The sequence below is a fragment of the Sparus aurata genome, chromosome 12 (genome assembly GCF_900880675.1).
Source record: "Sparus aurata chromosome 12, fSpaAur1.1, whole genome shotgun sequence".
NCBI classification, from domain to species: Eukaryota; Metazoa; Chordata; class Actinopteri; order Spariformes; family Sparidae; genus Sparus; species Sparus aurata.
In genome coordinates, this window is record NC_044198.1 from 22,302,051 (window position 1) to 22,327,591 (window position 25,541).

The 25,541-nt window shown below is 41.8% G+C and overlaps 1 protein-coding gene across 3 annotated transcripts; it reads right to left on the minus strand.

Annotated features, from left to right (window-relative positions):
• Positions 1-24,873, minus strand: pik3r1 (phosphoinositide-3-kinase, regulatory subunit 1 (alpha)). Of its 3 annotated transcripts, XM_030435533.1 has the most exons (15): positions 24,606-24,873; positions 22,381-23,007; positions 12,033-12,125; positions 11,430-11,504; positions 10,514-10,645; positions 9,675-9,876; positions 9,289-9,371; positions 4,480-4,681; positions 4,206-4,386; positions 3,987-4,112; positions 3,758-3,900; positions 3,361-3,537; positions 3,194-3,268; positions 2,937-3,107; positions 1-2,822 (listed from the first exon to the last, which is right to left on the minus strand). In XM_030435533.1, exons 2-15 carry the CDS (start codon positions 22,715-22,717, stop codon positions 2,633-2,635), a joined length of 2,187 nt encoding a protein of 728 aa, XP_030291393.1. In that variant the 5' UTR covers positions 22,718-23,007; positions 24,606-24,873; the 3' UTR covers positions 1-2,632. The 3 variants fall into 3 exon arrangements, with proteins under 3 accessions (XP_030291393.1, XP_030291395.1, XP_030291396.1); XM_030435535.1 differs by lacking the exons at positions 9,289-9,371; positions 9,675-9,876; positions 10,514-10,645; ... (2 more) ...; positions 22,381-23,007; positions 24,606-24,873 and adding an exon at positions 6,870-7,267; XM_030435536.1 differs by lacking the exons at positions 9,289-9,371; positions 9,675-9,876; positions 10,514-10,645; ... (2 more) ...; positions 22,381-23,007; positions 24,606-24,873 and adding an exon at positions 5,882-6,155.
• Positions 24,874-25,541: the final 668 nt, after the last annotated feature.

Here is a 25,541-nt window from a genome sequence, read left to right on the forward strand (position 1 = left end):
TTTTTTTCTTAAAAAGAAGTGTTTTTATTTTCTTTTTAACAAAGCCCAATACAGATTTGAAGCAAAACTGGGGAACACTGGTAAATCTCAATCCAATCATCATGTCTGGGGACACCCACAAAAAGATGAGCTTCAAATAAAAATTAAAAAAAGACACCTAAAATAATCATACAACCCAGAACTGGGGCAAAGAAAATAATGGTGCATGTTGTCCAAGAACTATAAAAAAAACAACAAAAAAAAAAACCATTTTCGACAATAATAAACAAAACGTTCATGCCAGCAGCTTGTTGGGGAGGTAAATAAAAATCTTCTAGTAAAATAAATGACAGATATGACAGATCTAATATCCATGACATCTGTTAACGGCTTCGAAAGAGAACCAATAAAACTAGGATAAATGACAGTTAACTATCATGCTAAAAAATTTAAATCGGATCATCAAATACACCTAAAAACACATTTTACATTTTGGGTTGTGTCTGCAGTAGCTTCTGTACAGCTCTGCCACGATGGGGCTGCAAGAAACTCATAATTATACTTAGTTGTAGTTTCTTTGCTGAGAGGTTTCGTCTGTGATCGTCTTTTCACACACCGTTTCTCTCAAAACAGATAACAAATGTTTATCCTTTAGACAGGAATCGACACATTAAAACAGAATCTGTGCCAAAGTCAAATTTGACCTGTTTGAAAATGGCAGCAATAACCAAAATGTCATTAGGTTAAAGTTTTTATATCTAATCTGTTACACAAAGATACATTAAACAGTTAAATTGAAAGCCGTGCTGAACACAAGTACATTTTTTGGGGGGGGCGGGGATTAAAAGTACCACATTTCAATTATTTAATGGCAGGTAGATCTAAGATTGTAACATACATATATTTGTCATTTTGAGTGATCTAATTTAGAAATCAGACTTAATGAGGGCGCCATTTTTTTTTTTATAGTTCTGGTGGCCTGACACAATGAAGAGTTTGGGTTTAAACGTGTACCGATCACTTGTAAAAAAGCCAAGAGATAAAAGATGAGGAGAGATAATGTATTTGAGCTGTGGCTGAATATTTCTGTCAAGGATTCAACTGGCATACGTCGTCCTCTGAAATATGAAATTACAGACAGATCTGAAATGAGCTGATCCACCTATGTAAACACAGTGATTTTCTGATACAGAAAAATACTAAGTGGACAATGTACGTCGATCTTTAATAACAATATCCATGGGCTGAAAAACACCATCCTGCTCTGATATATTCTCATGTGGGAACATATATATTTTATAACAAAATAAATCTATACTGTTGTTTCCGTGGTGATGGATGATAAAGGGGTCGTACAATCCCATCATCTCGTTCTCTGAGTGCTCGAACCGTCTTTGTCCGTCTCGACAAAGAACTGCATGTAGGCTCAACTCTGTGAGAAATAGTACTGAAGCAGCTCAAATACTCAAAAGGCTCTGCCTGAGAAGAACATTAGTTTGAAGCGAGAATAAAACAAAAAGACTAATAAAATACTCATCTTTTCCATCTTTATACCAGCTGTTAAAGTAATTTATAATAAAGTGTATGTTGCTATTATTATCTTTAAAAATCATAAGCAGTTTTCTTTACTGTATCTTGGCATTTTGACACAAAATATCCTCGTGGATATTTACACAGGAAAAGATACTTTTCAAGCAATAAAACAAGCTTATATTGTGGGTTGCAACAGAATAAAAACACAATTCTGAAGAAATAATGGAGAAAGAATTGCATAGCAGATCAGAATATAACTAAACAGGAACTGATCCTTTTTGGTATGGTGCACTTTGATTCATGACTTTGCACATTTTCACATATGTACATGAAATAGTGAGTCCATTCATAGTTTCACCTGCCCACAGTAAAGATCAAGTTTACTTCTGTGCGATAATGCTCGACACTGAGAAGGTGAGTTTCTCTTCTCGTAGAAGTCCATAGGAGTCTTTTCAAAATAAAAGAAAAAAAAATTAAACTTTGTTTAAAAAGTGCCATTTTGCTACATTTATCAGCTGACCCTCGGTCTGCTACTGAACAGTTAACACAAGCAAATGTGTTACACATCCCCTCCACAACGTCACACAGTTTCCTGATTCTATGAGTTTTGGTCACATGGACAATCACACACACACGCTCAGTCACAAAAACACTTGTGCAGGAACACACACACACACACACACACACACACTCACAAAGATGAAGTGAAAGGAAAAAATAAAAGTGGAAAAACAAAGTTGTGGCCGGCGGGTACAGTTCCATTTGAAGAGTTTATCTGCTGCGATTAGACATTCCCGGCTGGTAAAGCTTTAGAAAGAACAAGCACCATTAGAAAAAGGCCTCAGATGTCCTCTGCTGCTGCTGCTGGGGGACAGTTCAGCAGTTTCCGCTTGATACTGTGCTCCCACAAAAAGCAAAAAGAGAGAAATCTACATTCAGACTCGCCTCGGGCTCGTGGTCAGGAAAAGTCACTGAAATGTTTCAGGCTTTATTGCGTCTTTTCGTCCGAAGTCAGAGTCAGGCAAACAGAGCCTCTTTTCTTAAAGAGTCCGAGGACGTTTATCACCAACTCCCATGAGGCCTTTTTCTTGCGTCCGTGAGAATACATCTGAGTGGGTCCTCACCGCCTCTGCTGGGCATAGACCGGGTACGCTAGCGTCACATTCAGAGAGTCATTGTGCTGGACCAAAGACGTGTGCTGGTAGTGAAGTACGAGTTCTTTTAGTGAGCTGTACAGGTTGTACGGCTCGGCGAAGCCGAAACCTGAGGGGGTCTTGTTGATGACGCAGTGCTTCACCTCGCTGTCCACGCTGCAGAGAGGAAGAGGAGGACAATAGGTCACAATCTGTATAGACAAAAGCTGCTCACTATTTTAAAATATATACAGACACAATTGAAAGGTTGTGAACCGAGCTGATACGTACACAACACTGCAGGCGTAGCATCCTGCTTTGCTGCTGTCTCGAACCAGGAATGTTCCGTCTCTCTTGCTCTGGAGCAGAGCTTCTGCCTCTAGTCGGTTGATGTTCCCCAGTTTCCAGGAGCGCTCGTCATGATGAGGAAGGTCCTCGTCGTCGTCCACCATCGAGTATTGACTAAAGACAAAAGTATGTAAATGTAAGCTGTGGGGTAAAATTTATCTCTTGTTGGGTTATTTGTTGAAATGAAAATGGACACTCACTCTTCTGTGTTCTCGTTCTTGATTCCGAGCCACTCGTTGAGTTTCTTCTGTCTGACTCCCTTCTGGGTCAACCACCTAACAAGAAAGACGAGGACGTTAGAAACCAGGTCAGACCCATTTTGATTTTCTCTCCAGAGGGAAGCTTTAAGTTTGAACACGGTACTCACATGAGATACTGGTCTCTGGTCTTGCGGAGCTGGATGAGGTCTGGCTTTATGCTGTTCATTCTCTTGTCGATCTCTCTGTAGTCGGCCGCCTGTTTCTTCAGATCTTCCTCCAGTCGCCGCTTGCTGTCGACAATTTCACTAATCCGGGACTTCAACTTCTCGTAGTTCCCCATGATCCTGAAAGAAACAAGGAAGGCCTTTTATTTTCTGCCCAAGCTGCAACTAATGAGTGTGTTGGTGTTCTTTGTGCACTGTGTTATTTTCTAGATTAATCGATTAATCGTTTTGGTTTAAGAGACTTAAAACAGCATTTTCTGCTGTTTCTGCATTAAAGATTAACGATTTAACTTCTACTGTTATTTTCTAAGCAACTTGGTAAATCGTGCTGTATTCTCACCTCTGGATCTCCTTGTCGTTGCCTTCTCTCCTGAACTTCTCAATATATTCCTTGCTGTACCGCTCTTGTGTTTGACATTGCTCCTCGAATATCTTTATAGTTTCGTTAAACGCCTCGATGGCCGTCCTTTTCATTTGGATTTCCTGGAAGAAGAAGCATAGAAGTTTTAGTGCCAGTCTTCCAAAATACTGCAGGAGAATTCTTGGGGTTCAATCTACGTTGGACTCACTTGTGACGTTCTGGTGTATTCTTCGTACAGACGGTCGTACTCTTTGTTCTTCTCCTGGTACTGCTGGTGGAACTCACAGAGCTTCCTCCCCACAGCTTCGATGTTGTCTTCTTTCACCACCTGATCCTGAGAAAAGATTTGAGACAGAAAAGTTAGCTGAACTGCCCAAAACGAAGTAAAAAGCAAATGTGCGCCTTTTCGTCTGAGCTGCCGTCTCACCTGCTGGTGTTTGGAGACTGGATACAGCAGCTTGACGTCGAGCTTGGGGTTGTACTGCGCCAGTGACTCGTTGCGATAGTGGTTGATGAGCTCGACGACGGAGCTGAAGGTCAGAGGGTCCGAGAAGCCGTACTTCCCGTCCCGGTGGAATATCTTAATGAGTTTGTTGTTTCCTCCTTTCCTGTAGATGAAGAAGCAAAGAAACCGGTTAAACTATTTGCTAAAAATAATTAAATGCTGCCCGATCAGAGGAATCTGAAAGGAGGAAGCTCACCTCAGAGTCAGAGTGTAGTCTCCATGCATCTTTGTGGAGGCGTCTCGCACCAAAAACGTACCGTCCGCAGTGTCCCTCAGTTTCTCATTGACCTCCTCCCTGGAGATGTCGCCCCAGTACCATTCAGCGTCCTGTAGAGCCATGTTGTTGTTCATACCGTTGTTAGTCACAGATGTGGGCTTGGGTGGCTTTGGAGGTAGAGCTGTGAGAGAAGAAGAGGACGGTATGTAAATAAAATCCACTGCGATGTGACTGTGTCGAATCAAACAGCTGATTTTCTTCTTGAAGAAAATACAACTGGATAAATTTGACTCTCCTCGCCACTGCTTGAATTTGTTTAATCATAATCAGACGCTGGGATTCACACACACGCTCTGTGACTCGCTCATCTTTTCTTTTTTTTTTTTCATTGATTAAACAGCGCTGCCGCTCTCCATCAGAGAGGCGGCAACAGCGAGGCAGTGGGAGGGGGAAATGAGGCATGAGTCAGGGGGAATGAATTTCATTCAAGAATATCTATTAATATTCCTCGCTGCAAAAACAGCAGAAAAAATGCCGCCTGTGATAAAGGCTTACACCATCAGGATTGTGGATTCTTTCAAATAGAGCGGGATCAGAAAAGGTTACATATGAAGCACACAGGCTGTGAAACCTAATGCAAACACACAGCTGCTCATTGATTCCCATTCAAGATTTTGCAGCAAGAGATCAGCTGTAACCAGATAACTGAAAACCAATAAATCTCATTTTCCCCTGAGCACTGAGAGGCAGGTTTGTGTTGCGTCTGTGGTGATTTTCATGGACTCATCACTGCATTGTAGCTGCTGCTGTGGAGCCAAAATGATCTTGAATCTTAAATCTGCAGTGGCTGCTCCTGAGCTGACACTAGCTGTAGCCGAGCAAAAGTAGCAGAGCTATTTTTAACCCACAAATCTGCACTGCCTTTGTTCACTCCCTCCGCATTAACACCCTTTCTGCTACAATGGACCTTGCAGGCTCATTCAGAACGCAACCATCACCAACGCTGTTCACTGCTGCCAGACACCTAGAGTTGTGACATGGCAGAAAATGCAGAAGCTTCCAATTTGTGCAAAAATGCTGCCTGGCAGCTAAACCACAGCACATGGTTTCCTGCTACACAGCTGCCTTCCAATCTGATCACATTTCCTCTTCAGATTACCAGAAAATTCTAATTCTTATTACTGCTCATGTGGACAATCCAGTCTTAACAGCTTAGCATTCGCTCCAGTCTCATTTCTACACAAACACAGCTCACAGTATTTGATTATGCTCTCCAAACAGGCACAATAAGCCGATTTTTCTCTTTATTACAACCACCTGAACATCCATTTGAAAAATCCATTAAGGGGCAGCCTGCTCAGTAACGTGTTACATCACTTACCACAGCCAATCACACGGGGGGTCTGTCACCAACCGCTCCTGCATCTTTCATTTCCTGAGAGCGATGAGGTCATTCTGAAAGCCCATTACCTTTTTTCAATTCTTCACAGCGCTTCGGCTAAACTGAAAGAACTCATAATTCTACATCTGAGCATGCATCCATCTTAAAATGAAATGTGCAGCATCTCTGCCAGAAAAAAGGAGCTGCAGCCTGTTTCCATGCACTTCCTCTGTCATCCTCTCCCTCTCTCTGTGTGTCGAGCTCGGCTGCTTGTTCTCCTGCAGGTTGCTCGGCCCCTCCCCTCTCTGCGTGTGTCGTGCGGAGCTTTAGTCCGGCCCACTTCTGGCACTCAGACAAAGCCAGCTCTGCTGCAGCAGCACGTACGCAGCTAAATTATAATGCCTAGCTCCGGTCAGCGGCACCCAGAGCTCCAAAATACGCCTGTAATCCCACAGCGTGACACTCGGCATGACAGGGATAGCTCCCTTGATTTCCTGAGTGAAACTGAAATAGACCTGTTTCTCGGTAAGGTAGAGGGATTCAAGTGGAACACAGTGGATGTTCTTGTAGGTTCAACTAAAGAACTCTGGAGAAGTTAAAAACTGAGAGTCTGTGATCTAAATGAATTAAAAAATTGTAGGGACAGTTTATAATAAAATCCTTTCTGTAGGGTTTAAAATACTTGGTTTGATAGAAACTTCCTGTTGGGAATGTTAAAGTCCAAACTGAAATCTTCACTGAAAGTGGGAATAATTCATAACTATAGAGCGAAAGCAGCAGCAGTAGGCAAAACAGCATTTACTCACAGCTACGACTGGAAGTGTTAAGAAAACAAAAAAACTATTCTTCTTCTTCTCATGTTCTTACTCGTGTCTTATTTTACCCAAGTGACCCTTTTTGTTTCAGCCTGCAGGCAGCAGAGGCAGAAACACACTGTCCCACTTTTTTAAAAACAGCTAAAAAGAAAGCTTCAGATCATCAAACTTACGTTGCAAGTTGTGCATGGTTTGGCGAGTCAACAAACTCTTCTTTATAGCTTCTCTTGTATTCCCAAAAGGTAAAATAAATCCAGTTAGTGAGTTAAGTTCAAGTCCTCCAGTAAAGCTCCATTTCATAGTTTTAGGCCGGTGAATTTTTCTAATTCTCAAAAAGAAAAAATGAATAAAGGCCTCGGCTTTATGTGCTTCTCAATGAAATCCAGGTAATCCGCTCGACGTGAGGCAGGTGCAACATGCGACTGTCTAACTGACTCAGTTCCTGCTGTGAGGGAGGTAAAGTCTCCCCCTCTCTCTCCCCCCTTCTTTCTCTCTCTCTCCCTCTCTGAGACCTGCTCGTGTGGAGGCAGCAGGTAGTTAATGATTAGCTGCTCCGGTGTCGGTGCTGCCTGTTCTGAGAGCAGCCACTCGTGCCAGCAGCGTGTGTGTGCGTGTCTCTCTCCGACTCTTGGGTCACTCCCTCTCTCTCCTCCCTCTCTCTGTTTGTAAAGGAGGAGGCAGGAGGTGCTCAGTCTTATGATTAACTTGCAAAGTTTCAAATATTTGCTGAGCTGGGCAGTTTGAGGCAGGGAGGACATGTGGAGATCCAGGCGGAGAGAGAGCGAGAGCGGACAGAGGGAGGAGGAGGGGGAAGAGTGGCCCTAGAAACTAGAAGCAGCCCTCCGTTAACAAGAAGTGCTCTGTGGAGCAGGCCGACTTTCCAGCCAACCAAATCTAAGTGGGCCTTTTGTCGCGTACTTAAAATAGGCATGCAGTAACTGGGAGGAGGCACGCACACACGGGTCATTCTGAGACACACATGTACATTCTGTGCATGTGTGTAGCCTATTCTTCATCACTCTTCTTGAGACAGGTGACTCCATACCTGAACTTTTCCCGTGTATTTTACTCTCTTTACGTCTAAACAAAGGCACTTAAAAGCGCTTCATGGCCTGACTCTCGCTCGCCTGCCTGGCTGCCCTTCAATCCGTCCGTCCACCCCGCTGCCAAAGTGCTCCCGCAGGTGCAAATTACTGACAGCTGAGAGTGGCCCATGCACAGGAACATTATAAATAGCCCTAACAGGTAATAAAATGTTTAAACAGCCACAGTCAGGCCTGGCCCTCTGGGCCAGCCAACGACTTTTAACTAGCACTGTAAAAACATAACTGTGCCACGCAACGCACTGCAGTCACACAGCAGCAGCAGCAGCACACTGTGCAGACCACCACTGTACCGGCTTTGTGCAGCACCGTGTTTGATATAGAACCAACTCATAACATCAGCCGTGAAAAAGGAAATGTGTCCGGAGAGGAAAACCAGAGACCTTTCATAAAGTTTCTCTCTTCATAAAAATGGAAATTCACCAGCAATTATGTTTAATCACGCTCAGTTCACACCATACAGACACAAGAATCAACACTGTCACAGTTATCCTAACACTGAACTGCTCTGCTGGACCAGGCCTGCAAATGACTAGAGCTGCCATGATTAACTGATTAGTTGTAAGCTATGAAATTAGCCAACTATTCCGGTAATCGAATCATCCGTTTGAGCAATTTTCTGAGAAAAGTCAAACTTATCTGATTCCAGCTTTCTAGGTGTGACAGTTAGCTTTAAGTCTTTGGGTTGTGGACAGAACAAGACATTAACGTTGTCTTCTGTTTGGGAAACACATAATGTAACACTTAGTTGTGCTCTATCACAACAAATTCCTTCAGTATTTTAACTAGGGCTGGAAGATATGTTCTGAAATTAATATTGCAATATTTTTTTGGCCATCTTGATACATAAAAAAGAGGACGTTAATTTGATTTATCAACTTAAGGTTGCAGCTCTGCTTTACTCCTACAGTCATTAGTTAGACTGATATTCGCCAGTAATCACTTTCATCACATTTAGTTTAAAAAACATAACAAAAAACATCTTCTCGCTGAATCAAAAATCAACACAACACAGCTATAACAACAATATTTCGTACAACAAGCTCTGAAGGACAACTTGTACAGATTGTACCATTCAATAAACTGTATAAACAGAGTGAGTGTGGCATTTATCTCTAAGAAGGTACCTGGCGTCCTTTCAACTTGTGCCTGCTTCACTGTTACATAACAAAGATCATCAGGAAATGTGTGACAGTTCAAACACTTGACCAGTACATGATTAAACAGCTGTAACCTGCTCCAGCCATGACAGTATTTACCTCCACTGTGTGTGTGTACCCTGTGGCCCTCTACAACTGCTGCAGTTACAAGTCTCAACACCTTTCTTCACGCTATAAAAAGTTCAGGTCTGAGGGGGATCTTTTCACATTCTGCAGAACATACATCCAGGCTCTGCATTCAGTTAGCAACGCAACACAAACAGCAGCAATGCACGGCCAAACAGTCTCGCATGTGAAGTCAAAAAGTCAAAAATGAGGTGGTTAACTACCTGGAGCTGCTGGAGTGTCACTCCATTCACTGGTCACCAGAACCTCAATGATCTTGATGTGAGCATCTGAGCTGGGTTCACAACTGTGGAGGAGGAGAAATAAAGAAGTTTAAAAAAAAGTTTTACAGCCCAGGTGACATTCTGTGCTGCTCTGTGCTGGTTTCAATCTGATGGTAATTCAGGCTTAGCTACTTTAATTGCACAGCTGCTAAGTAGAAAAGCTCCAGCCTATATCCGTGTACAGTGCCTCTGTGTGTGTGTCTGCAAGTGTGCATGTCTGAGAGTCTGTGTGCCTCCATGTTGCATGACTGAGCCTGCACACTTGTCTATCTTTGACAGGGTATGCTGCAGTGGGGCACGACCCGGCTGCTCTGAGTGACACCCACCTGGTGGTCTGTTGTCTGAAGAACACAGGGCTGAAGATCTCGCCCAGGGCTCTGGCGCTGAGCAGGTTCTTGGAGCTGTTTTGGCACACTCTAGCGAAATGCCTGAGCAGACATTGGAGAGTCAGCCAGTATTGTGGGGGCAGGCTCGGGGTGCTGGCGATGCGACGCAGCAGCGGGGCACATTCCTCAGGATTCGGCACCTCTGTTGAAACAGAAACGAAGCAAGAGGTCAGCGAGGTGGAAAACTGATCCGTCCTCGGTCGAAGAGCAGCATAAAATGAAAGACGTTTCTTTAAACAATGAGAGTGAGAGAAGTGGAAAAAAAGCGTCATGTGCAGTTAGGTCTCGAAACCACAGAGAAATGTGTGGTTGACAATGAGCGTAAGGTACACTAGCAGGTGATTGGCTGTTCAGAGATGCTAGAGATAAACTTTCAGGCTTGTTTTAGTTCCTATTAACCACATATATCCTGTTTCTGGCCCTGTGACAGCAAGAGCTTGCAGCGCTATAGAACAGCTTGTGGTGTGAGAAATATGCCTGTGCTTGCAGCACAAAGAGGAGCACAGACAGTTGAGAGAAAGTGACTACATACAGTAATTATAGACTTCATGGGCAGAGTAAGAAAAAGGCACATGAAGTCTCAAAAACAGAGGCCTCAAAATATAAAAGTGTTCTTTTAGGGCCAAAGGACACTGACGACTTCTTGTGGTTTAGTGTTCAGAGTACTGAATGTTCAAAAGCGTGTCAGGGGTACATTACGTCAACACTGTGCTTTAGACAAAATGTGCACTATGCAAATGATCTCTGAAAGTGTGCCGTTTGTCACTGAGCGCTCTAACCTTTGGAAGTGTGGACCATCTGAGCGTGTACTGCAGTGGGGATGACGGGCTGGGGGAGATCCTGCAGGTACCTGCGCAGACCATCACACAGGATGGGAAGCTCCAACTGATCCAGGTCTGCAGAGGGAGGATCTGAAGTGCAGAACACAGACACACACTTCAATACTGAGACTCCTTCCTGCACAGAGGCATCTTTAATTACAGGATCATAGTGTTTAATTTCTGACACTGATAGCAATAATATCAACATCTTGATATTTTTTTTTTTCAGTATCGTGTACAATGACTGCATAATATCATGTCCAATACAATTTTTTATTAAGGGTGGGCCAAAATAAGGATATGGCAATATATGCTTCCTCTTTTAATACAATTATCTTTTCCTTTATCTAAATTTTTTTTTTTGACAGACCGAACATTAAGAAGACATACACATAAAAAGAGCAGAACAAAACAACATATCTGCAACTAACAACTTTTTTTGCCCTCAAGTTAGACAGGTATCATGACATATTATTAGATGACTGTCTGCAGTTTAATTATTGCAGAATTTCTGTATCTCTCTCAGAACCCTTGCAGAAAGTATACTACATGTTCTAAAATGATCAATTGCTCATTTTGCACTGGATGTTTATTATTCTATTGTTTTGTTCTTCTCAGGATTAATACACTTCTACCTTATCTCATGTACAATCTGCAAAACAATTTCATGCAACAAATCACCCTCCTCTCTGCTCTACTTAAAACACTGTACGTGCACACATGCAAGTCTCATTAAAGGCCCTTCACACATTTACCGCTGTTTATCACTACTGCTAACGTCAGTCACTTTTTTTGTCTTTATGAAGTTTCCGTGCCTCTGTTTAACATTCAGGGTGATAATTAAAGTACAGGGTTCTAAAAAGAAGCTACTTACCACTATCAAAATATTGTCTGACTTCGAGTCCACCACCAGCAGTAAATGTCCGATATAAAGTTGGGTTATCCAGGCCTGCAGAATAGAAGACACAATCATAAGATGTATTGACTAACCTAAATAATTCAGAAGAGTTCTCAGATACAGGTCTGTTCCTAATTTGTAAAGAGATGACAAAGATAAGTTACTTGAAATAAGAAATTCTGAGAAAGCCCAAACAGTTTGGGGTTGTCAGTGTTGAGAAGACACCTTCATAGAGTTTATTAAGTTACTCAGAACCTGTTAAAAAAAATCTCAGTTACAAGTTCGAGTATCTTATTGAGATAATCAAGGATCAAATAGACTGAACATGTGAAATGATCTGACATTATAACTGCCTGGTAGGAGGAAATGTCTTGTCAAAATAAAGGTGTAAAGCGCTTCAATTTAAGATATTTTAAATCTTGCTCATATTTCACTTCTTGCAATGGGTGTGTTCATGTGGAACACCTCACATGAGCTCATTCAAATGTGGTTAGCAAACAGTCAGTGTTAACAGGAAAAGTTGAAACTCAAGTTTCATGTCAAGGTGAGTGACTTGAAGTTCCCTCGGTCAAAGCTCACCTTTCTTCTCAATAGCTTCCAGTATTCTGGCCAGCATAGGCGGAGAAGTCTCTGGAAGGGCGAACTGCTCCGTCAGGTCCAGCAGACAGAAGCCTGGAGGAGAAAACAACAGATCATTATTATGATGATCAAAATGACTGCCGATGTTCTTGTAGTATCCAATACAAGCTGGGGGATTTCCACTGTAGGAAGAATAATGATAAGAGAACAACTCCACTCTCAATTCCAATTGCAGTGCTTCAGATGCAAGAGGAAATACTGTTCCTGTCTCCGAGCCTCAGGAACATTTTTCTCACACATGCCAACATAAGAATCTTCCACCATGAGGAAGTACAGGAGTGCTTTGTCTGAACTGCAACATAATCATGACTAAGATTTCTCATCCTATTTCTCATCATATTTTCTCATCCCTCTGGCTGTAGAGTCAACACAACAGCTCTCGGGGGATCGCACTTGGTCTATTTCTTTCTGATGTAAGTGGTGACAATGAGTGGAGTTCCAAGTCATATCAGCAGATTCAACAGAAAGTAAATTCAGGGTTTGAAAAAGTAAAATTCAAGCGCTTTTCAAGGACCGAAACAAAATTACTGCAGATTATGTTGGATATAAAGCATTTTTCCAATTACTATAATTAATCTTAAGTCTGTGTTGTCTCAAGTTTTGTGGAAGACTGGGGTGCATTTATTTGGTGGTAGGTTTGGGGGTTGTCCCAAGAAAATGTATATGTTTTTTAGACTGCTTGGAACTAACTACTTTCATTACATTCTGAAATGGCTATTTAGTTAGTTTTGATGCCCTCTAGGTTGATTTTATAAACACTGAGTTGACCCATGCAAAGCTTGAAAATATATAAAACTATGCACTTTCCAAATTTCCACAGCTTTGAACCGACCCTATAAATATGTCCTTTAAAGAAATCAAATGGTCTTCTTGTCATCAGAAGCTGTGATTCTCATGTGACATTAAATTGCTGCGATTCATCTGAACCAGCAAAGGTCGATCTGGCGCGTGACAAAACCAACTTCTCAGAACTTCAAAGGTAGCAGACCAAAGCACTGCCTTCAGAGGTAAAAGGTGAGTATTTACAGCAGACTGATTCAAGAACAGGAGGTGCGGACCAGTAAAGTTTGGGGTTTGGTGGACTGAGGAACTAAGCAAATACCCTGTGATATGAGGTAAGCCAGGTCTGAGTTTTTTCCTCATTTTTCCTTTAGATCTTTGCATCCAGGTGTGGACATGAAAGGACGAAGGGCTTGGCAAGGAATTTATTTGGATTTGCAAAGGCATATTTTGAAAAGCCGCTTTTCTGAAAGGCTCGACTGTTCAACTCCAAGTCTGCAGATTCAAAATGCAGAGAAACCATGAATGGAAGCCTTTCTAGTAACAGTATATTTCTTTCTTTCTAGCTTCAAAATTATTACAAATTTTTTTGAATCAGGCATTAAAGCGGGCACGCTTTGGTCCCATTCATGCATGCACGCTAGTCATTACCAAAGAACTGCCCTCTTCCACCAAAAGAGCGTTCAATCAGGCAAATAATGAACCACTTCATCCAAATCCACATCCTCTTTGGCTAGCGCAGCACACAGGCTGGCATGTTGCGTGTGAAGGAGCTGGCTTACCCGAGTCCTTCTAACCACAGAGCACACAAAACTCCATGTAGGACAACTGGTCATCTGGAAGACATTATTGGAACTGCAGAGTGGGAGGGGGGTTTTCTCAGAAGCAGTGAAACTCTAAGATGGAACACCAGAGTTTCCCTAAATAGAGATCAAGACACGCAGCGCTGCCATAGCACACCTTGGACATGTAACTACTCTCTCAGACAAGATATCTAACACGGCTGTCAGTCTCCAGCCAACCTTTTTCTGAGAAACTCGGCTCACAACCTGGAGTTAAATTTAAGACACCCACCCACCCAAAATTTTCTATGAAATCTTCCAACTGTAACCAAATAGGGTGGGGCTAGTTTCATTAACAATTTATAGGGTGTTTAAAAGGTAGAATTTTTTTTTTTGGGTCAAAAGAGCCAATGGTCAACAATGCATTTTAGCAATTCCAGTAGCTTGGTGATAAGAGCTAAAACAGGAAGACTCTTCAGAATGATCCAAACGCTTGTGTTTATTTACTCGCTCTGCGAGCCAGCCTATGAGTGACACCAGACAGGCTGTAGATAGAGTTGCTTCTTGGTACTGTCAACGATGTGATAGTTTCAGCACCGATGGAAGTGTATCAAGTGGCAGACGAAATATGGCAGAAATGTTTGGAGCCATCAGTGATGATTTCTGAGATGCCTTGGCATGAGAACAAACCAGCAACCTGCCCTGCTGGCCGCCACTTATAACCACGGAGACACATATAAATACACACATAATTCAGTCATTACTAGTGTTGTCAAAATGCTGGAATCTCTGACGTCAATACAAAACATAGAAAAATATCGATGTTCGATGCTACCGAGAAAAAACTGGGAAAAGAGCGTAGAATCAAGAAGCAAGTTGTACGCTATCTGGGACGATATTCTGATTATCGTTATGTGTTTTTTGTGTCCAATGGTCGGCAAAATAAAAGATTTGAAAAATTAAAACATTTGGACCTTTCCAGCTATCTCACTCCAACTCTGTAATCTCACTCAATGTCCCGCCCACCACACTATCTGATTGGTTACACAAGTAATAGCCACCCAACACTGCGTAATCTGAATCCACAAAGTAACTTTGAACTTTAATTTAAAAAAGAAACTTAAGTTATAAGATAAATGTTGGTGAAAATGGAAATACACTTTTCATGCTAGACCCACCAGCACATCATTTACTATTACACCCAGTAACACATTTTTTACCTTAAATGCAAATGTATATCGGTTCCATTTATCACTAAACAGTCCACTTGATTACCAACAGTCGGTCTCGATCGGTCAATCCCCATTTTTGACAATATTATTAATTACATGTTCATTTAAGCAATGATATATTAATAGTGGCAATGGCTAGTCATCTTTTACCAATGTTGAGAAAACAGGCATAGCTGTTTTATCCTACATCTTTTATGAATCTTTGTAAATGGCACGTGGGATAAATGTGTTTTTTCTGCACACCTCATTAGAGTACCAACGTGCAGTTTGGACTTCGGTTGACTCTGGGGAGCCGTAAACATTCAGAAACTCGTGCAATAGTAGCTAAATCGTAATACCAGTCAGTCTAATCAGTGCAAGAAAAACACCAAATAATCCCCTTTGTATTACTGCAGTGTTACTACAGTATGAACACAAAGCATCGTTGCTGTTTGCTCTGTTTAGAACAGCTGAGGGGGCTGCACAAGCACGAGTCCCTGTTCATACTTTCTATAGAAGCTGGTTTCTGTGGCAACTTGGGGAAGGAGAGTATGGAGACAGGGGCCCCTTGGACATGTCTGTGCAGGCCTGCATGTTTGGCAGACCTTCTCATGATATCCCAGCCAGTCAGAACGCAGTTAGTCGACCGCAGGTGGAGGAAATCGTCGCAGCTGCCACTTGTTCTGCTGCGGTGTGGGGGGGGACAATCTCCCCTGGCTTAAACGGTATGTCTGAACCCGACAAACTGCAGACTGTGGGCAGGACAGGGCTGGGGCAACACGGACACACTAAAGATAGCACACTCCTTGGATAAATTTAGAGGGGCCTACTCAAGTAACCAGCATTTTCAGGTTGAACCATTTCTTCTTGTCTCAAAAGGGTCTAGCTGAGGCATGGCAGTAAAAATTAATAACACTCGGAAAATGCATCACACCACAGCACACGTGAAAGCACATAATAGAGCAATAAGTGCAGTATAACACAAAATACATTATAGCTTATAATACTAAGGTATAAAGGGTGGATTGTATGAAGGGTGCTGCTGAAGCCTTACTCAGGGCTTTAACAAAATGAAAAATACAACAAAAGCAGAGCTCTTTTCCCATAACATTTCCGAGTGAAGCTCTAACATGCTGTGAAATGCTTGTACTTTAAGTCAATGGAGCATACAGATTTGAGCTGAAGTCAGTAAAAAAAAAAAAAGGGCAGGCAATGTCTCCTCCTGCAGGGTGGAAGGCGCAGTGCACTAGCTGAGCAACAGCCAATGAGGGGCCTGTTGCTACAGGCTGACAATTAACCCTAAAAAAGGGCAGACTGTCAATGAATCACACCAAAAAAAAGTCTTTCCTGCCGTGCAAGAAAGTCTGAATCAGACCTACAGCAGGCCACATACACTCAGTAATTACTACCTGAAGACATTTTTTGCATTTTTCTTACATTTGCAAAGCACCACTCCTGTTTAAATTAATGCCAGAAATGTTGCTCGAGTTGTGAGTACTGACTGCAGAACGTAAAGATGATTCAACCATTTTAAGCTTGCAATCTTTTTCCTGCCTTTTGTGACAAAGCAGAATGGCCTTACCGGAAATGACACAGCGCTTGCCACAATTAACAGATTTAAACAAAACCAGACATTTGAAGACACCACCTCAGGCTTTGAGAAACACTAATCGGAGTGACTGTGTAACTTCAATGTAAGCTTTTGGATTAAAGGGTGTGCTGCGACTGCTCTTTAGCTTTCCGTGGCGTATCCCATTTAGAGGTTCTTTAGTGAAGTAATTGCCTCTATTCTTAATAAAACTGACCACCATTTTAACCCAAACTTGGAAAATAAGTTTAAGGGTGAATGTAACTGAGGAGCCTGTGATGCGTCTTGTTCAAAGTGTTATGTAACGCCACACCTCCTCAGCACGAGGCCTGCACAGTGCCCCGTTACACTCGCTGGTCCACCTCGCCTCCCTCCCCGTCACATACATCACATATCTGAAATACCTCCTCTGTTCCCCTTGACTTAGTGTTTCTCTCTAATCTCACCTCTGTCTTATTACGTTCAAGTCTATCAGTCTGTCTCTCTCTGTCTTATTCTCTCTCTCTCTCTCTCTCTCCTTTTTAATCCTGCTAGCAGACATGCTCTGACTCTAGTAAAGAAGATTTGCCCATTCAGACTTCTCAGTCTCTGCACACAATCAAGTAATGACACAGTTATACACGCTTTCATGCACACAGTTCCCAAACGAGTCTCACTGGACTCATACACTAATGCAGTCTGGAGAAAAAAATCTAATTACAGAGTTGATTTTATTGAGCTCTGAAATTACATTACCTCTCTTTTTCCTTTTTCATATTACTGAAGAGCAACATATTTTTAATTATAGCAGAGGATCTGTCACTTTTTCACGAGTTTGCTATTTTACACAAGAGGGCCTAAGAGATATATTCACTCAAACTGGCTTAGTGTGGGTTGGTTGAGTTTGAACCCAGGTCACAATGTGGTTTCAGTCTATATTCGGATTAAATTTAGTTTTTCCTTGATTAGTTTTTACAGAGAACTGGTTGGATAAGGAAAAACCTAACCCTCTCTGCAGATGTAATAATCATAAGCACTTTGCACTTGGCTGAACAACATAACCTCAACATCTCCAATCAAGGTAAAAAAAACTTTAAACATACACTTGCTTGGATTATAAAGGGTGGATGAGTCTGTGTTGTCGTATTAGCGACGTCGCTTACAGTGAAAGACAAATAAGCAAATCCCGTCATTATCAAGTGAAACATGCCTTGGCATAACGTAAAGTTGACATTTAGTAGCTCCTCTGTGACACACTCTGATGTTGGAAACTATGACAAGCCAAAAATATATCTAAATCCAGCTTGAGTCTGACGTTTGCAGGCAGAGGATTTGCAGTTGGCACTCTCCTCAACCCCGATTAATGTAGACAACATTACAGACTGATATTAAGCGGCTCAAAATAAACAAAACTGACACTAGACGTAGGAATATTTGCATTCAAAAGTAAAAGAAAAACCTAAATTTAAAGCCTCACGCCAGCAGCATGTACGCTGATAACAATGACAGTGTAAAACAGCAATCGCCGGGGTCCTATTCAGCGTGCTACCATTTATTGTCCAGTTGCATTGTGCACCAAGTTACTGCAATCAGCACTTAGCACAATACTGATTCATCACAAAGCTACAAATCAGTCTACCATGCAGTCTGTGCAGCCCTCCACCAAAGAAGCGCCAACACATTCCTGGCCTCAGCTGCCTTTAGCCCCACAGAGGAACCCATCAGGGCAAACTATCACAGTATACCAACTTCTGCAACCGACTCAGAGGACTTACTGATCTGTCGCTGTCCTTTCTGGGGAAAAAGGGGAAATATATCTACCAATCTGAAACCAAAACTGAAGTTGCTGCATGCACAACATAAGAGAGAAGTGAATTCTTGGCAGAGAAAAAAATGACAGTACTGACAGTGTTCAATACAGCAGATGTCAGCCTGAGTACGAAAGAGGCCCAGAGAAGGAGAGCAACATTATCTCAATCTGCAGCTATGCACAGCACTCTGCCTGCAAGCGTCTCCTCTCTACGGCCTGCTCTCCTTCTTTCAGTAACCCCTTTACAAAACTTCTATTTCTACAAAACCCAAAAGTTCCACCTACTAAAGTTTACTGTGCAAATATACTGTATGATAGGTCCATTACTAGTCAAAAGATCCACTCTAGATAAAACGCCAGATTATGTTGAAAAATCAAGCCCTTTTCAAGCATATTCCTAAAACATAACATTTTATTGTTTTTGTTGTTGTTGGGGTTAGATAGCGGATATGTTTTGTCTTGTGCCCTTGGTTTTTAAACTGTTGCTTTAGCTTTCTTCATGGAGATGTTATCTCCGTCTCCTGCCCAGCTACTATAGATGTCAGAAGCTGTGATGTTCATGTGACATTAAATGGCTTTGATTCATCAGAACCAGAAAAGGTTGATTAGGGTGCATGACTTACAAACTACTCTAAAGTATACCTAATTTAAAGCACTTTCCAAAAACATAACAGTTGACAGTAAGCGTTATCTAAACTTTCAAGACTTTGTACAAAACCTTGGATAAGCCTCAGATGTGCAGGACAAGATGCCCGCTGGCATCAAATATTTTCCGAAACAAGACTGAGCACGTAGGCTGAACTGTGTGAGAGCACATAGAGTAACAACCGGTTATTCACACCTTTATCTCGAACATTTGGAGGAATGTTCACTCAGATTGGCTGTTGGGAGAGAAAGAACATATACACACAAAAACAGAGAACATTTAACCATGTAATGCCATCACCTCAGTAATGTTAATATCTGACACAGTCACTGAACTTCAATACCACTATAAATGGTTTCATATTCCAGGTACAATTGGTCAAGTACTGTGCTGTAATCTGCAAAGTAACTAGTAACTAACATGATCACATTAAGTAGGGTAAAAGTACAGTCGTTCCCTTTCAACATGTACTTTTTACACCAATGCAAAGTTACTCATTGCTCTGAGGATTTTCGTGCTGCATCACAGCTAAAGTAGCACTTATATGAATTAATCTATATTGTCGGAAATCAGATAAAAAACTGATTACAATATCAGGAGCATGTTGAACACCGGATCTGATAATCAGCCAGATGGGTAAATGGTCGAGACATCGTATACAGTATGTAACAATATCAGTGTAATTTACTCTTACGTTTGATACTAAAATACATTTGTATGGGTGAAATGATATTCCAAAGTGATATCTTTACTTTAAGTATGATTTTTGTGTACTTTCAGCTACACTGAGTGATACAGTCAATCAGTTCCAAGTCAGCACACTGCCTGAACTGATGGTATGCATTTACTTTGTTGAGCAGTATGTGTTTGTGAAGATGAAACACACTTTGAAATGTATCTTTTCTTTCTTTGTTACTTAGATGAAACAAAAGCATGAAAAGTTTGCTTTGAAACCTTTAAAAAAGTTCTTCAATCAGTTCTGCACTGCTGCATGAAATTAAATGGGAAACTGGAGCTATAGAAGGGCTTCTTTCTGTGGGTTTCAATCTCCAAGTTCCTTTCCCTTGGCGGGCCCGGACACATGTATATTCTCTCAACTGAGAGGCCCAGAGAAGGAGCAACACTTTAATGTTTAAAAAAAAAAAAGAAAGAAAAACGGCTGAGCGCTGGAATGAGGCGGAACAGTTTCCCAGCCTAGCCCTCTTCTCTTTCTCTCTTTACCCTCTCCACATCTGCTGCACTCATGTAAACCCCTGTGGCTCAGAGAGGAGAGGCCCCCTTTCCAAAGCCTCTATTCTCCACCTCTTTTCCCCCTACCAGAGCTGACTGTAGGAACTATCAAAACATTAAAACGGGGGGGATGAGGGAAGGGAGGAGAAGAAAAAAAAAGCTGAGGAGTAGGAGGAAGGGAGTGAGATCCCTTGGTGGTGGTGGTGGGCAATAAATCACAAACACTCTGGGAGCAACAAGAGCCCAGCCTCCATCACAGAGGCGCTCTTCAAAGCCAAGTCCCTCCCAAAGGCCCCCACCCTGTACCCCAGCACCAAACCCCCAGCTCCGCTCCGGTCCTGATCCTTTTGCACACCGACCCTTTAGCAATCTCCCTAACCCACAACCTCCGGGCCCCATCCCTCCTCCCACTCCTCTCCGAGTCTCCTACAGCACCAGGACACAGAGACTTTTCTTCTCCTGGTGCTACATTCACACTCGCTCCGGGCTCAGCACTGCCACTCAACCACAACACAGCCATTCAACACATGCTCCCTTCATACAGCTCCTCGCTCGCCCTCTGCAAACCACAGCAAAGAATTTCACAATCGCACCACAAAAGGGCAGAAAGTAGAAACCTGGCAACTGCAGCTGCTCTTTAGGTGAGCAGGAAGCTTTAAGTATACATTCACGCCGGCCACAGTGTCTTTAAAAAAAGAGTTTTAACTGCAGCTCATAGTTGTGGCCTGAGCGGTAACACTTATTCAGATTTCAAAGGGGGATTTTTATGCACAACCATCTAAAATTTCCCAGAACTTCAATGTAATGGAGTCAAAAAACATGCTTAAATGTTTTAACTATGACTACAGTAAGGCTTTTTTTTTAAGTCTGTCTTGAAGATGTGTGTTAGCCCTAGCTTTGCACAAAAATGGGGCAACACCGCTACCTTTGTCTTAAAAAAACTTAAAAGCGTAAATGATTTAACATATAGAAACGATTAAGACAAAGTTAGGGAATTTTTGAGCAACTGTTCCTCTTTACCAAGAACCACTACATGCATTTGAAACGTTCCCTGTTGCTAAGTCGTAACCTTATCATGAACAAAAGCTCCTCAGGCCCACTGAGGAAGGGGGCAATGTGGCTTACTCATCAGTTTAAAGTGATCTAGTCATCTTTCTCAACACTGATAAGGGTATTATATTCCCCTAAGATGTGGCTTTGTGGAGAAACACACATGATACCCACTGGTAACATATGGCTGGCACAAGATGTTGCGGTGTAAGATAGCCTGGATCCAAGCCAGCTCCATTGTCCTCTGGGACTGAGCTTCACATTGAGTGCAGCTGTACTTCACAGGGCAGAGCCACTTGTTGCCAAAGACAGCAACTGCTCTGCAAAATCAGCATCTTTCTCACACTTTGCTAAGCTGACTCATAATCCACAAGTTTTTTTTAGCTTGATAACCAACAACTCATCAGCAGGGACTCAGCGGGCGACAGGAGAAAGAAGGAGGAAGCAAAAGAAACTCCCCCTACATACTGTTATCACATGGTCAAAATCTCTTAAGTCATGCGATTAAAAAACAAATTATCTCCATGACAACTGAGCAAGCCCGCAACATAAATCCCCACTAATGTCAGAAACTGAGACTTGTTCTACTTAAAAGTACATGTTAATGAGTTATCTTTATCAAACCAGCAAACTGGATCAAAATGAAATCCAAACAGTTACAAATCAGTATGACTTCATTCAGCTACGAGCTATTCATGGTACCAGATAAATGTAAACAAGATTTCTACAATATGGCCGAGTTCACATCCTGTAGCTTTCACTGGCGCCAGAGCTGAACAATGAAGAATTTGTCACAATATCGAAACATGTGAAACTATAGCTTTTTCTGTGCAAAATTACTTGCGGAAGTCATGTAATTGATTAAATTTCTGCATCAAAACCGTTTCATTATGGATCAAGTTTACAAAAGTTGGGTACATCGTTAATACCTATGAAGATATTCACTTGTAGGTGTAAAAAACTGGTCACATGAGTGTTTGGATAGCCTCTCAAACGGTGATATCTTCTGCTTTTCCTGCATGCCTGTGAACGTGAACTGAATATATTTCTTTTTTTTTAACCATTGTTCAGACAACTGAAATTGTTGATATGGGAACGTGATGGAATTTGCTGACCAAACGGTTATAAAGAAAGTTATCGTCAGACTGATAGTAAATGAAAACAATCTTGGTTACATCACTTCTTGTTACACAATTCTTGTGTCAAACTCACCTTGCTCCGAGTCAGAGTCTGTCTCCGCCTTGTAGACACCTGGAGCTACAGGTAAAGGTCTGAGGGGCCTTGGCTTGGGTGTGGGCGGAGAGATCCATTTCTTCCCGATGAACTCGACATACGTCCCGGGGAAGTCCCCTTTTTCCTGAGTGGTTTCGTTGTAGCCTGGCAGCCAGCCGATCTCGTCCGGCCTCTGTTCCAGCCCATCAGTGTACCCAAGAGCCACCAGAGCTCCTTTGCTTACCAACAGTATATCCCCCACATGCAGATCAATGTCCTCCTCCCTCTCTTTCTTGTAGTCATAAAGCGCTCTATACTGATATCCTTCGGCACTCATGTTGATCACTTGCGTGTTCTTTCGAAGTTGAGCTGCAACCAAGAAAGTTACTTTTCAGGCTTCTCTGATTATGTGTTCAGTCCAGGTACACATTTGCTAAGTTCAAATGATTGTAGGTTTTACAATTCCAGTAAAACAGTTCTTTGGAGACACCAGTATCTAGCCTGTCTTCATTCTTTCACAGTTCCTGTCTCTTCTGAAAGATTTCCAGTTCTCTTGGTGTGTTGCCTCACAGTATGCACCCATCAATAAATGGCCTGCAGCTGTGATCTTGAGAATGCGGTCCAGACCTGTAAGATGAGCAGAGAGGCCAATTGCAACACATTGCATAAGAAGATTACAGTATAGTTTATATCACATAAAACAGCCTATACTGTGGACTAAATGTGCAAAATAAGGGCGTACACTGATAGGTCTGCAGAAAATCAGACTGTGTATGTTTGCTTACATACAGTATTGAAATCAACTACATTAGTGTATTACAAATACATATATATCTGGTTCATATGAGATTTCATGTCTTTATTAAATCTACTTTAGGAGCATTTTTGCAAGTATTTGCTTTCAATTCTTTGAAGATTTCATACCAGGGCAAATAAAGCAACATATAAGTTGATATCGATATATATCTGTGAAAGGCCAATACCAGCTAATGACATCAGCCAACCAATATATCGGTCGTGCTCTACTGATAATACGAATTAGGTGGGACTCTGAAACTGAGACGTTTTCTGAGATGGTTATCTTACAGTGAAAATCTTATGCAATCCTATGTAATACTGAAGTTATTTCCAGCAAACAAACATAATGGGGAATTTTTTTCAACATTTTCAATATTTAAAACACAAACACTGCTCAAAATGAGTTACGAATATCGGGATTTGTGCACAAATGAAATGTGACAGATTATTTTGGTGAACAAAAATATTCACAAAACACAAGATTCACATACGTTACAGAATAAACAATCATTAAAATATCACTAACTTATTTTGAGAAATGTATTTTGCATTATATTATCCCATCATACCACCTTTGTTACTCTGCTATGACACATAAACATTTTCTCTGAAGGAGACACATTTTTTAAAATCAACTTTTACATCAAGTCCTTTATTAATTATTTATCTTCATCTTTATCATTTGATAGTTTGTGGTCCCATTGCACTACCATTGCTCCTCCTATTTTTATCAACTGGGCTCAAAATGACTGAAGTATTTTCCCGATTAGCAGCTTTTTAATAAACATTTCACAGTTCCTCTGTCTCTGTTCAGACCAACATATGGCTGCTAACATTAGCATCGTCCGTGACAGCTTTACATTAACAACGCTGTCTCACTTATACAACTTTAAAAGTCACCTTTTCGGTATGTTAACATTTGGAAATAAGTGTTTGCAGCTAACATGTCGATTTAAAAAAAAAGCGTGTGCATGCTTGCAAGCGGCTGCAGTGAAGTTTTAGAGTCCAGCCCTGTACAGTTACAGTGAGCGAAAAAATGTCGGGGGAGCTGGAGGGTTAACAGTTTGCTAAGTTAGCTAGTTAGCTAGCGTCAACTGACGAGCCGTCCAGCTATGTTGGACGTAGTTATGTTTAAGTTTACTCAATAGTTAGCTTTTTGTTAACAGAGACAAACAACCAGGAGTAAAGTAGAATAAAAACGTCTAACAGTCGAGTTAAGATACAGCAGAATAGACGAGAAAGAAAAGAAACGTAAGTTAACACAACGGTTAAAAAGTAATTAAAGTTTAACTTAACTAACAGTCAGGACACTTTAGATGTCTTACAGGCAGCTTCTTACATGATAACGACTTGACAAAGTGATTTAATCGTTAACGTTTTGCCAGCGAAGTGAGCGAGTAGCCGCCGCAGCAGCAGCAGTCACATACCGAGTCTGCTGCATGGATCCACAGGCGAATCCAACGAGTCCTCCTCCTCCCACACGAAACGCTTCCACTTCGTTAAACTTCACAGTTGCGGGGGTATTGTTAACGAGACGCAACCCGGCACATGTCCCGTACGAGCACGGATAAAACCAAAAAAATCCTCTACTTGGGTTTAAATCCGCTTTCACGAATTGTACAAACTGTTACGAGCCCGTCCACATAACGGCACGTCTTCCCCGTCCAGAACAAACGCTCCCTTGGACGTCGCCTCTGCGGCCAGCAAGGGGCCAGACAAAGCACGGCCGCTGATTGGCCGGCATCGCTGTCACTCATCAACATCGCTCGATCTGACCAATCGGATACACGCTTGCGGCTGACACTCCCCCCACCCCTTTCCTGTACTCTTGCACGCAACGTGCAACACCTATGGAAATTACATAACGACTGCACGCCAAAAACTAATGTTATCCAGGATTCTTGCGGTTTTTATTAACATCTGTTTTTAGGAACTTGAAGGGGGATTATTTTCTCAGCATTATCATGCAAAGTAATAAGGACAATGTGAAGATATCACGCTACTTTATGTGTGATGCACCAGAAAAAAAACGCTCCAGAGGACATCTGGAGAGCAGAGACTGTTATGGAATAGTCTTCATTGTTTTGTTTTTATTAAGTTAATAGCATTAACTTTAACTGATGGAGGGAATTATATGAAATAAAAGAATATTTGTTACAGAACACAGCAGGAAATTACACATTAGAGGAGTTCACCACCCCGGTTCTAGGTAGTTTTTTTTTTTTCCTTATAAATCATTATATGGAAGGTCCCAAATATCTTACTGTCACCATCTAAAGCACATGACTGTGAATGTGGGTGGCCTAATTATGGTAAGGAAAGAGGGCTGGCTTGCAGAAAATCCCCTATCAAGTATAAACCCT

Bases quoted from the DNA above. Each gene is read 5' to 3' on its own strand.
- pik3r1 (XM_030435533.1), bottom strand. From the start codon at position 22,717: ATGAGTGCCGAAGGATATCAGTATAGAGCGCTTTATGACTACAAGAAA. The intron at 12,126-22,380 runs GTGAGTTTGACA...TTTCTCCTCCAG, and splicing joins AGACTCTGACTCGGAGCAAG to GCTTCTGTCTGCTGGACCTG. The intron at 3,901-3,986 runs GTGAGTCCAACG...TTCTTCTTCCAG, and splicing joins AATACACCAGAACGTCACAA to GAAATCCAAATGAAAAGGAC.